Source organism: Dendroctonus ponderosae, unplaced genomic scaffold (assembly GCF_020466585.1).
Source record: "Dendroctonus ponderosae isolate FM_Combo_2020 unplaced genomic scaffold, Dpon_F_20191213v2 Dpon_F_20191213_8, whole genome shotgun sequence".
Taxonomy (NCBI): Eukaryota; Metazoa; Arthropoda; class Insecta; order Coleoptera; family Curculionidae; genus Dendroctonus; species Dendroctonus ponderosae.
This window is the reverse complement of record NW_026019016.1, coordinates 10,506,792-10,519,944: the sequence shown is the minus strand read 5'-3', so window position 1 is coordinate 10,519,944 and position 13,153 is coordinate 10,506,792. Positions and strand designations below refer to the sequence as shown.

The following is a 13,153-nucleotide window of genomic DNA, read 5'->3' as shown; positions in this document are numbered from 1 at the left end:
ATATATTGTTGCAATATATTAAATTTAAATTAGGTTCTAGATGTAAACAACACATGTTTACCATAAAATGTAAATCAGAGCCTCCAAAATTACGCAATTAATCGGAATTAAACAATGAGCGGGAACTTGCAAATTTATAGTCTGGAATCTCATGGAATATATTTTCGGAAATTAATTTTGTAAATTCGGTACAGTTCCATTTCGTTACGTCTAAAATTTCAATATTTTGAAGAAGCAAAACATATTGCGCAAGTGGCCACTTTAACTCATTGCCCGCATTTTCTAACGCCAGCGCTTCTATTAATGCATTTCAATAACTTTACTGTTGTTTACGAAAATGTGTTACAATTTAATCAATATCTGTATGCTACGTTGAAGATACCTATAATAAAATTTTACCAACTCATACACGCGTTAATACACTTTTGCTTAAATATTAATGCGTTCGCTTGATTTTTTAAATATTTTAATTATTTTATAGCTCTCTCCGGAAAGTGGAAAATACAACAACAATTCATATAGGTAGTACTTGAATGGGTTTTTTCTATCAGCATTTTTTAGCTTTCGCTGTTTCTCACTCAAGCAACCAGCCTCTTGTCATCCAAATGGAATTAAACCATGTAACTCTTGACCCAAAAACTGCATGAAATCGTATCAAACCAATAACTCTTCCAATATGCCCGATAGCAACAAATCATTAGGTCCCCGTTGGGCTATTATCTCGAGGTTTTTTTTAGATAACGATAATTCTTGTCGAATTAATTAACTTACCCCAACTGACTAATTTCAAAGTGATTACATTAATGAAACATGTTTTGCATTTGTTTTTGGTGTGATTATTATCAACAAAAATCTGTTTTGGCTTTAGCCGTAATGCAGATTCATGGACTTATGCATGTTCGGTTTGATGCTAATTAGATTTTATTTTGCTTCGTGCCAGGAAGTCTATAAGAATTCCTCAAATCAAAAAAGCTACGAAGTGTTTTGAATTCGAAGTTGGATGATCTTAACTTCAGGAAATAGCATTTTTTTAAATTTGAGTTGTTTTTCGCTGATATTTCTTTATAAACAACTGACTAAAAATTACACCAGGATTTCTGTCTCAATTATTCAAATAGGTATTTATTGTCTTATTTTAATTCTTTCAGCAGAATGTAATACAAAAAATGTTGTGGTTAATATGATAAATGTTACATATTTTTGTGACTAGGAAAATATTTACGTTCTTGTGTCGATGGTTCATTCGCTAATGGGAATCGTTCGTGTATTATGAATATAATGATGAGTAAAGAAATATGTTCTCCAACGTGCTTGTTTCAGTTGCGAAAATAGCAAATATTGCAAATTATTTCGGGATAACTACAAGCAAATTAAATATTAATTGCATTAAAGTCTAAGCAATTAAAGCGTCATTCAATGTATTGTCTTCAAATATACGCAACTATTCTTGACGAAACTGTATTGAAGCTGCATTGAAATAAAATGCAATTTAGTATTGACTCTTGTTGTATAATTAATATCTTACTTCACATGGCTGATCCGTTTGATGAATAATTAATCTGGGCTCCTACTATTGTATACATTATTAAATTATGCAATAATGCTCTGATTGTTCTTAAATATATCTTAGCTGTTATACTTTCAGCTAAGTGTTTTTGCTGTTCAAAATTGAGAATGGAAACATTGTATCTAATCAGCCTCAGCATTCAGTAGTAGTTACTGGTATTGTAAACAGAAAGTAATTTAGTTAGCAGGAATAAAGTGATTCACTCGTCCGTTCAGCGGCAATTTAAAAGGATATAATTGGTTGTTTTAAATCAGCCATCCAACACTTCCTGGGCGTTCAATTCATGCAACTTAATGCAGAACATCAATGGATAATTTATTGTCACTAGATTTGCACATGTGCTAGAAGTTTTTTCATTATTAGATTATTAGACTACCCGGTTTCCGTACCTCATAAATTGTTTATTAATATTAGATGCCGCAGAAGCGTACCTACGAAAGCGAACTGGTTATAATTTTCAGTAAACCCTTTATGGTGCAAATAAATCATTATCCGAGGGAAATCCTCTTTCTATATGCTGGATTAGGGATATTAATATTGCCTTTATACAGTCAGCATTATGATGCCTTTTTTACTTTGCTAATAGCGCAGTCTAGTAGTTTTCCGGTGGAAATATTTAGTTTTCATATGCATTATTGTGAAATTGTTCAGAACATCAAGTTGTTTGTAGAACTATAGAGTATTAAAAGTGCCAAGACTTCAACATGGAATCTTGTTTGGGTTTCTGCATTTAATTTCAATGTAAATACTTAGCTAACTTCTGGCTGTCGACCTTTGCATAAGCCTTCGCAAAATGATTAAGTAGCACCTAGATACAGATCTAATGACTGCATATCATCTTATTGTCTTTAAAAATTAAATCAATGACGAGTTGGAAGCTCATGCTTTACATAACACCTTGACTCGACTGTAGGTAATGCATAATAAAATAGTAGGTAATACATAATGTTAATGTAATGAGAGGATGAAAAATCATTGCAGAACAATACATCCTGTATTTTGAATGTTTGGACGTTTATTAAAAACATACAATATGCGGAAATCCTCAATCAACATCCCAGCTTTAATAAGCAATTATTTTATTTGCGGTTGGTGGTAAAAAATAAGTTTGCCGAAATTTGATAACTAGTCTTTTGATACAATTCTCAGGCTAATAAACATGTATTCTTTCAGGCCTTGAAAATTAAACTTGAGCCTTTAAAAGGATGTCGCTTTAATTTCAATAATAAATATAATAAGCACGGACATGGAAAATTACAGAAGACGAGTCTTACAATTTGCGGGCATCGAGCTCCGAGTGCCATGGGAACTGGACAAATTGAGAAAGTCGCAAGGACGCAATAAACGCCAAATAAAAAATTATTAGAATCCAGCAATCCCCGATTGCGTAGGGATGGAAACGATTTGAAGTTATCCAATTTGTCTTTATTTAGCACAAGAGTTTTATATATTAGAACACGCCAGCGATACATGTATATTCGTGATATAGAATAGATGGAGTTGAAACTAGTTTCTTAGCAGTTGCACACAGTTATTGTTTTATTTCTTATCAGTAACTATGGAGGTTTTCACTCGGTTCTCAAACTTATTGAACTAATATATACTTAAATGAACATTTTTGCAAACTGAAAAATGAGACATCGAAAGGGAAAATTATATGGTTTCAACTGGAACACGCATTGGCTAATGCAACTAACGTTGCAAAACTCGTTATACTGCAATTAATTCAGTTAATGGATTAGGTGGACGGTGTTCCTATCCTCTTGGTCTTTTGAGAGTTGCATCTAGTCAAGAATAAAATATTTCGGAAGAATAGTAGTTGATTTCACTTCTTGGATTGGTCATAATTGAGCTTTTACTTATCTCATTCCTATTTTTCGTCCAGAGAACTGTCGTCAAATTTGTAAAATCATTTGAGTTTTTAAGATGCGTTCTATGTTTCTCATTTATAATTTTATTTCCATTTAATAATTATCGATCAAGAAATTAATCTTGATATTTATCTTACCATTTTATTTATTTTATTATATATTTACTTTATCTTATCTTACGTCCGTCGTCGTACGAATTGACAGATCTCCAACCAATAGAAACACTTTCTTACCATCGTATCATCGTACAAACGGATGCATGGGACACGGGCTTTAGAAGTGAAAATATAAGCCGCTCTTTAATATCACGTTTTAGATCACAGTTTATTTTTACGTTCGTCACAGATTGTGATTTCGATTTACTGATCGCTGTGAAAAATCACAGGTAGTGATTTGTTGTTCAACAACTCTAATTTAGACTGATGCATGTCCCGTCTCATTGAAAAATCGCAGAGATGATTTTAAAGCCTGGAAAAAAGCTACAGAAATGACATTCTACAGACCGATTTCCTTGCTGCCTTTGAAACTATTTGAAAAATATTCCTCAAACGATTGAAACCAATTATTGAAGAAAATAATCTACTACCGAATGACCAGTTTGGATTTAGGCAGAGACACTCAACAATAGAACAAGATCATCGTCTGATCGACATCATAGAAAAAGCTCTGGAAGGAGAGCATATGTGTTCAGTGATCCTTCTAGATGTATCGCAAGCATTCGATAAAGTCTGTCATGAAGGCTTACTCTACAAACTTACCAAATTCTTGCCGGTGCAATTCGTCAACTTTTTATAAAACTATTTAAAAATAATTAATATTTATAAATCTGTGAATCAATAAGCAAAGCCATAAATGTAATATTAAATCAAATATTCATTGTTTCAGGGTATTTTCCGTTTGGCATGTGAAAACGTATTGAAAACCATGCGTAAAGGTCGCGAAACCCTTTTAACGTTGTTAGAGGCCTTTGTGTATGATCCATTAATAGATTGGACAGTCGGGGGTGAGGTTTTGGCAGGAACTACTTTCGGAGGAGTAACAAAAGCAGGTGAAGCCGGCAAACGACAAACGAAAAAGGAATTGGAAAGAGAAGTGACGATATCGATGTTCGAAGTGAGATGTATGGAAATGAAAGTCGAATGGCTTGAAAACAAGTAGGTCAAATATAGATATTTCACAGATTTTCACTTGCATTATTCAAATCAATAGTGTCTGAAAATATTGAATTCTTTCCAGGGACGAAGTGTTAAATGAAATTCCCAATGTAGTCGAGCATTTGAATACTTGTTCTGCTGTAACGAAAGACATTGAAGAAATTGAAGATCAACTTCAAGATCTCCATCAGCAATTAGCTCTTGTTAAGGAAGCAGAAGCCCAAGGGCCAAAGAAGCATTCTCTGTACAAGTTACCGTCGCTTTACGAGGCGTATGTGAAGAGCCAAGAGGCATTGAATATTGCCAGAAAGGTAACGTGTTGTCTCTGAGTAAACTTCATGTTGCTATATGTGTTTTGTATTTCAGGGGCTGTGTGACATAATAAAAGATTGCCAAGCACATAATAATACCTATAATCAGGTTTTGATATCGTATGAAAACGAGCAATTTTCGCAATGGCTCCTCGAACTTCAGATTAACATTCCTGACGATAACATGCATATTTTTGATTTAGTTAAAGAATTTCTCCATAACGCTGGCAAAAATGATGTGGTTACTCAGTGCGAAAAATCTGAATCAGAGGTATGAAATTCACATATAAATGATTGGTTAAGATATTTTGTAAATATCTAATTTTGTTCTTAGGTGGGCCAGTTGTTCAAAAAATTGAACATACATGCTCAAAATTGCATTCAGACATTCCAGGACTATTTCACTTTACTACTTCAGTGCCCAAAATCGTATCACGAGAATCACAGAATAAATATGTACAACAAATGGGCGAAATTTCTATTGGAGAATCAAAACACGAAGAGCTGCGACATTGTCTTTGAAGAAATTAAGGCGTTTTTGGAGTCCAAGACGCAAGACACTTCCCACATTGTTAGCATCGCTTATACTCTTGATACTTTCTACAAAGAAAACTTTATTCAGGTGAATAACTTATTCGAAGAACTGAACATTATTCGAAACAGAGATCCGCCGCACTCCGTCGAGGCGTCCTACAATCAGGCGAAAAAGAATATGGATTCGTTTCTGAACAAGGAGAAAGACTCTGACAAGGCTTTAAGATTTGTATTGGCTGGGGAGTTGCTGCTTTTGAATAGAGTATTTCTTACTTCCGAAATTGCCGCGCAGAAAAGCGGAAATTGGCTTATAAAGTTGACCTCGCGAGAGGGAGATTGGTTTTTAGATGATCTGCTTTTGAACAGTACGAAAGCAGTGGAAATGGTCAATCATATCCCTCTAAAAGCAGATGATGATAGTCGGTAAGTTGAACGTTTTCAATAAATACATTTTAGGCCAGGAGCGTTACAGATTGGCAACGGGACGTAACTTAAATAACTATTGGAATCGCTCGCAGTCAAGTACTTTTCTCTAAATGATGACGTTATTCGGTTATTTTTTCATTGTTAAATAAATAATTTAAAATTACGTTGTTTTTACCTACTTTTTGTACTTTGGGACATTTTAAATCGAACATTTCAAATCTTCGGATATCGGACCAATCTATCTTTATTCTCTATATAATAATATCTCTATTAAATACATTTTTTCTACAAAATGTATACTTACCTAGTTATATGCGATTGTTTCCGGAAAAAAACGCAATTTTCGCATTTTTTTCACTTTTTTGTTGTTTATGCAAATAGCACAACTTTTCAAGCTGGCGCACCTGGATATTTTCGATAGGTATACCATTCCCGAGCGATTCCAGCCATATTTGAAAAATTTCGTCGTAATTCTCCTGGCCTATTTCCTCTATGATTTTTCCAGTTGCAGTTTTTTTTAAATCTCGAAAATGTTCTATATTTCAGATTTATTAAAATACTCGACGGCATTCGGACAGCAAATGCAGTCTACAAAGGACTGTATGATCTGAATCATAATTTCCAAACTATTATATGTCCCGAATCGATAAAAAAAATTCAGGCAGATGAAGAAAGCGTTTTAACCATGATATCTGATTTAAATCAAGTGATTGCAGAATCAGAACTGCCTATTCAAGACATGATTAGCCAGCTGGAGAAACTGTTAACCTGTGTATTGATGCATGTTGATGTTCATGTAAGTACTGTTGGGCAACATTTTTACAGACCACATGCACCCTGCTTATCTTTCTACTTGTTCGTGCCTCTTTCGTTCATTGAGTAATGTGTGTTATAAATTTGTTTGAAATATTTTTTTATTTGTTATAGGCGACCTATGACTACGTTCTAGAGAAAATCGAAATTACAAGAAACAAATACTTAGCACTTATTCCAATACAAGCGGAATCATTAAGCCAGGGTAAAATGCTTCTAATGGGCTTTAATGGGCTATTTGAAAAGATAGACCAAGAAATCAATAATCTTACTTCAACATTAGGGTCTTTAGACCTGCCCAGGTCCTGGAAGAAACTCGATCACGTCAAAGAGGCGAAGACTATCGCGCCTCATATTTTTAACGCACAAGTTAAAAATATTTTAGAGAATATATTCTTCTTGAAAAGAATCGTTGCGATATCTGAGTTCTTTTCTTTGGCCTTACAATTAGCACATGGGATTAATTGCATTGTACCCGGAAGGATTTACTCCGACGAAACGCTTACCAAACCCGTTAAGCAATTTACGTCAGAGTTTATATCTAGGCAATTATTAGGAGTGACACCAGAGACAATAACATACGCCATATGTTTTATTTTGCAACAACTAAATCTTGATGTAATCCATGAAATTGAGCAAAAAGATATCGGCGCCGAAAGCAAAGTACCGATAGATGAATTATATCACAAGTCCTACAATTTGCTATTGAAAGATGGAGTTTTTACTAGTAATTTGGTCTCACAAGTGTCAAGTCTGGAAAATTCTCTGAAAGCAGCTTGGGATAAAATTCAAGAGCCAAAGAAAATTGAGCAAAAATTGACAGTATATAAATCTAGCACGTTCAGATTTCAAAACCAACTAGCAGTTCACAATTTGATGTTCGACGAAATTCTTTGTGTTAATAATTTTCCTTCAGCTCGAGCCAAATTTGTTCTCGATATGCAGAATGAACTGGCACATCTTCAGACAACATACAAGCAGCTAAAAGATGCGAAAGGACGACAACAGAAACTCATTGAAAAGGCGTCTCAAAGGTTAAATTGGGCTAAAGGTGCAAACCCCAACGTAAACGAAATACTTTCTGCCTTTGAAACTGCTATTACTTCGAGAGATAGTCGGCTAAATCTAGTACAGAAAATTGCTTCGAACATTCTACAATCATATAATGTAGTTTTGCAACATGAGATACTGAGATCTACCACTGCGGACACAACACAGGAGTACGATAAAATATTTTTGAATTGTTACGAGAAATGGAGAATCACGTGTCAGTATAATGAATCCAGAACCGAAAATTTACTTCCCGCAGAAGAAAGCATTCTCAACATGCTCTCCTTGGATCTGCTAAATGAACCTCGTTGGCTCCACCAAGTTGCCTTGCACATAGCGGAAGTAATAAATGTTTACCAAAAAAAATTAGCCGATAAAAAAGAGACTGTGTTCACCGAAACAGACAATCTAGTATCTGTAGTGAATAACTTCAAGGCTATCTACAATATACAGTCCCGGCTAATGCAAGATGTAAAGGGCCTGATAAAAACGTTGACAAAAATCGATGACTATAGCCATTCCACTCAGTATTTCATTCATGACTACAAAAAGTATGCGGAGCATTTTAACGCCATGTTCAATGCTTTCAAAGACCACCCAGTGAATAAGGGATTGATAGAGGAAATGCTACTTCATTTGGAATACATCAAAAACAACACACCATATATTTACGAAGGTAGGAGAAATGATAGGTAAAATCAGAATGAGATTTCCACCTTCTGATTTGTTTAGGTCTATTGAGTCTACAAGAGCTGAAGAGCGTGAGTCATAGACCTCGCTTGAGGAGACAGAGCTATATTTTGGCATCAGATAAAAGCAAGATGCAAGAGAGCAAAGTTCAGCAAAGAAATGCGTACGCACTCAACGTTTGGCGAAGAGTAAAAATGAAGTTGGAAGGAAGAGATCCAGATCCTGGGAGAAAATGTACTCCCCAGGAACAGGTAAGACGTATTAAAGTAATTATTTTATTTCAACTATGTATATTGTCGCAAGTAAATAAAAATATGTATATTTCTTTAACTCTTGAGAACTACAGAATGGTTTTGCTGTCCATTTGGATCAGTACAATGGAATATTGTATAAGCGCGTCGACATGTTAAACACAAAATAATTAACATGCGGCGTTGAAAATGGTTTTTACTCTCAAAAAAATTTCATACGCATTTTCAGCAATTTTGGAATATTTCGCTGCATACTATCTATCTATTCAGACGATAAAAATCGCTCACTGCATAGAGGATGGTCGAATCTTAAATAAAAATATACGAGAGTCTGATAAGTCCGTGACGTTTTGAATGACAATTTTTTTTTTGGCCAAACGAACGTTTTATTTTTCGGCATACTCTCCTTTTAGCTCGATACACCTACGCCGGTATGCATAGTCATTATTCGGCACTATGCCGGAGATTGCTTTGGCGGATAGCCGAGCTTGCCACTGTCGACGCGAAGATCGACCGCAGCGGCTGCTTTTGCGGTGATATTATTAATTTTCCGAAAAAAGTTCGGATCCGAAAGTCGTTTTAAAAGTCGGCGCTTGAACGCCGTGAAAGGCAGAAAAGATAAGCGCTATCCACTGCGGCACGTTACTTCAAAGGATAAGATATTGAATAAATAAATCGCAAAATAACTTTTTTTTTAAGAAAAGACATACTAACGGTCAAAACCGTTATTAATCGTTGAGAAAATCAACCAATTGATTCCGGAACCTCTTTTCTGGACGTTAAAAAAATGTAATGCAATAATAACACATCATACATACAAGCTTGACTTTTTTTTACCAAGTGGGGATTGACAGGAAAATTCATTAAAAATATCTATTATCAAAAGAACTTAACGGCAACAAAACATTTTGCACAATTTCCTTTTAGAAACGAAAACGTTTTCTAAAATTGGCTTCAGTAAATTTCTCTAAGGTATTTTCCATATCTCGAATGTACCTGAAAATAATACAATTATTATTTGAACCGCATAACATGCTTGTTGATGTTTTCTTTACGTACCTTTGTAGTATGTACCTAATTCAAGTTCGAATTATCCTGATTAACACTGAAAAATACCTACATCGATATCGTTATCTATATATTTAAAGCAAAAATAGTATAAAAAACATGAGTAGTTGAGAACTTTCGCTCACAAAATAGCTTTGGCGATCGTTCGGAGATGCAACCCATCTCCGACAAATTTCCACAGCATCGCCCAACAATATTAAAATGCGAGTGCGTCAGATGGCCAACCGATCGGGTGTGCAACCAAAATTGCCTTCAGCGAACGTCGGGAGGCCGGCGCATCGTGAAAGATCGATTAAACATACCGGCCTTAGTCCAGCGTCTCCAGTATTTTTTATCCTTCTCAAATAATGGAATTTCTCAAACTCAGGATACCACTTCTTAACGATTGAAATTGATGGTGCAGAGTATTTGAGCCTCCATAGTCTTTATCAAGCTTTTCCTTCGTTTCGGTGATGGTTTTTTTACGTAAAAAATAATGCTTGATCAGCACTCGAAATTCACTTTTTCTCATTTTTATCGGAATTTACGAAGTGATCTCCTTTCAATGACTGTTAAACACGACCTAAATGACGTGGCGTGCTAAAAATTTCGCAGCAGTCTACTAACAAACGACAGTTGACGGGGGTAGTGTTGAATTTAAAGTTACTGCGAGGGAAATAAAAAAAAAACTCACTGACTTATCAAACGACCCTCGTATCTTAGCGTTGCTTCGATTGATTACATCAAATACTATAGTCTATAGTCTATAGTATTTGATAACATGCACAGGGTTGATAAGCAATTTTCGATTGAAACCAAAATTAATGCTGGTTATGTTCTATGATTCTAGAGTTTTATATATTATAGTAAATAAATCTAAAACTTAATTTGATTTTTCAGGTGGACTACGTAATTTGCGAAGCCACCAGTATGGACAATCTAGCCCTTTTGTATGAGGGCTGGACGCCGTGGGTGTGACATGTGAATTGCGAAGACGTGTCCCTAGGCTGACAGTCTGTACGGGGCTCGTGCTGGCTCTTACTCTTCGAAATAAATCAAATCAGAAAGACGGAGATGGTGCTGTTGTCACTTCAAGCGCATCTACAGCATTGGACCATCTTCAATAGACCGCGGGAGACGCGGTTCAGCAGTAGCATTGGGTCGAGGTTGCAGTTTTGTGAGGCCTTTACCAATCTGTTTGTCATAGGGTGGTAGTATTTATAAATTCCACCCATTTTACAACTTGTACTTATTATTTGATTGTCGTCGCAGTTGATATAACGCCGCTGGTTCAGCGGTTGTGTATCAACTGCATTCTAATCATCTAAATTCCGCAAATATCATCTCTGTGGGGGTGAGCAGAAACATGTAGGTTTATGCACGCAGTTACACTGCTTATATTTCATATTTTACGTGTCAGAGAGTTCACGTTAACCCTGGAAAGCATGAACGCCCTGTGGAAGAAACGACATGGTCGCAAATGAGTTTGTGACATTGAGAAATCATTTAGTTAAGGTGAGCCAGTTTACATATTTGATTTATCGTTAATCTTCTTATCAATGTGTAGGTTGCTGCCCTACTATATGTAATTGATGTCTTCTAATTGTCACTGTCTAGGAATGTCTTACTTTATATGCAAAGTATTAGGTATAGGAAATCTGTAAACCATTCTACAACCTCAATTTACAAACTTAAATTAATCCACTTTCGTTCATTTTCAACCATGTGGTACATTTTGCTTGAACACCTGATAATTGAATAATATTTCATTCGTACAGTCAATCCCAAATCATAGTTAAAAATTATTACTTGTAAACTAGCGAATATCTCCCTTCTTTATTTATCCAACGGCATTTAAGTCATTATATGCTCGTACAGTCTTTGTTCCTATCTAAATTTAATAAAAATTAAAATTAAAATAAAAAAAATTGCTAAAAACAATATTAGGACCATGCAAGCCTGGAAGACATGTTCAAACATCATGAATTACGCAGTTTTCCGTCAAACGCAAATGCCAGGAGTTCTTGAGTTTAAAATATAATCGGAAGTGAGTGCTTTTCACCCACTTTTCGTGTTGAGTCTGAACATTTTCAGTCCGAATAAGTTTATAAATTCATTGAATCAAAGAACTAGCAATAAATACGATTCACGTATCCTAATAGACCGTTTCAACCATATTTAAACAATTTTTACCGATGTTTTTAGTTGTTAACATCCCATAATACCCTAAATTATCACGAAAATCGAACTGTTTCTAGTCTGAATTTAATCATGTTATAGATGATGTGCATTAACTAAATAATTAAGAATGAGAACTGGGTATCAGCCGTAGAAGAGTTTTAAATTATGTTTAATTAATTAGCCAAGAATTACTGAACAATTTTTAGTATAAATTTACGTGTTCACATGTGAGTCACAAAAAAACCTATAAAATCATACAATATTGTATCATTAATCAATAATCATACATATTGAGACTTGAAATTGTAATGCTCATGATTTGAAAAGTTAGTAAAGTAATTAAATGTGCGCAAATGGGAAAAACAAGTATGCAAACTTCGAACAAAGAATTAAACAGCAGTGAATACTATTTAATTTAACAAAAAATGAAAATGAATCAACAATTAGGTGTGAATTAAACTATAAAATAATTCTGGATACATTGATAATTATAATTGCTCCTGGTTAAACAACTGCCGGATGTTTTAAATGTTACATGGTACAGGTTTGTCGCAACTTATTTTGGCCAGATAAAAATACATGAAATATAAACGCGGTACAAACTGCATAAAGAATATTCGACAGTTCCATTTCCATAAACCATTTCTGAAAAGTGTTTTAATTTGTAAAAAAAATTCAAATAGTTTTATAGAGCAAGCTGCTTATTTCCACATGTATGTTTAGGACGATAATTATGAAGTACATTATTTGGATTTTTTTAAAGTGATTAATAAAAAATTATACGAGACGTAGCTTTATGAAAAAAAAACATGTCAATATGTCTACACCCTATTGTGACCATTGGAAAGATAATACTTAATTATTAGCAAAATGTAACATGAAAAATCCGAATAATGTTTTAGGTGTGTAGTGTTTCTGATGGAACAATATTTAATTGTTATAATACAATTAGGATTTTCTTTCAACTTAATTAGTGTAATTGTTCTTTTCTTCTGAATGGAAATTAGCATTATATCAAGAAAACTATTCTATGTATAGAAAATAACACCCGTAGTTGCAATAGCTACATAGTTGAAATGTTTGTTGTGCTAATTGCCATTCCATGCATTATTTGAATAGAATATTATATAAAAATGTATTTTTTTCTTCCCACTTGATAATTTAATAGTAATTTTAAATTTTAGTTCAAACATTCACTTTTCCAAGCGAGCTTGAGAAGCTTTCAATCATGTGTGGAAATGACTGATCAAAAGACACT

At 34.4% G+C, this 13,153-nt stretch overlaps 1 protein-coding gene across 2 annotated transcripts in view; it reads left to right on the top strand.

Annotated features, from left to right (window-relative positions):
• LOC109546993 (serine/threonine-protein kinase SMG1) overlaps window positions 1–13,029 on the top strand; it is a 38,380-nt gene extending 25,351 nt beyond the window's left edge. The window contains exons 10-18 of one of the 2 annotated variants that reach the window (XM_019918193.2): window positions 4,324–4,592; window positions 4,675–4,903; window positions 4,959–5,174; window positions 5,238–5,474; window positions 5,526–5,860; window positions 6,410–6,659; window positions 6,791–8,402; window positions 8,459–8,667; window positions 10,615–13,029. In XM_019918193.2, the coding sequence (XP_019773752.1) occupies window positions 4,324–4,592; window positions 4,675–4,903; window positions 4,959–5,174; window positions 5,238–5,474; window positions 5,526–5,860; window positions 6,410–6,659; window positions 6,791–8,402; window positions 8,459–8,667; window positions 10,615–10,692 (3,435 nt within the window). In that variant the 3' untranslated portion in view covers window positions 10,693–13,029. Of the gene's footprint in view, window positions 1–4,323; window positions 4,593–4,674; window positions 4,904–4,958; window positions 5,175–5,237; window positions 5,861–6,409; window positions 6,660–6,790; window positions 8,403–8,458; window positions 8,668–10,614 lie in introns of both variants that reach the window. The other variant, XM_019918192.2, reaches the window with a different exon arrangement.
• Window positions 13,030–13,153: the final 124 nt, after the last annotated feature.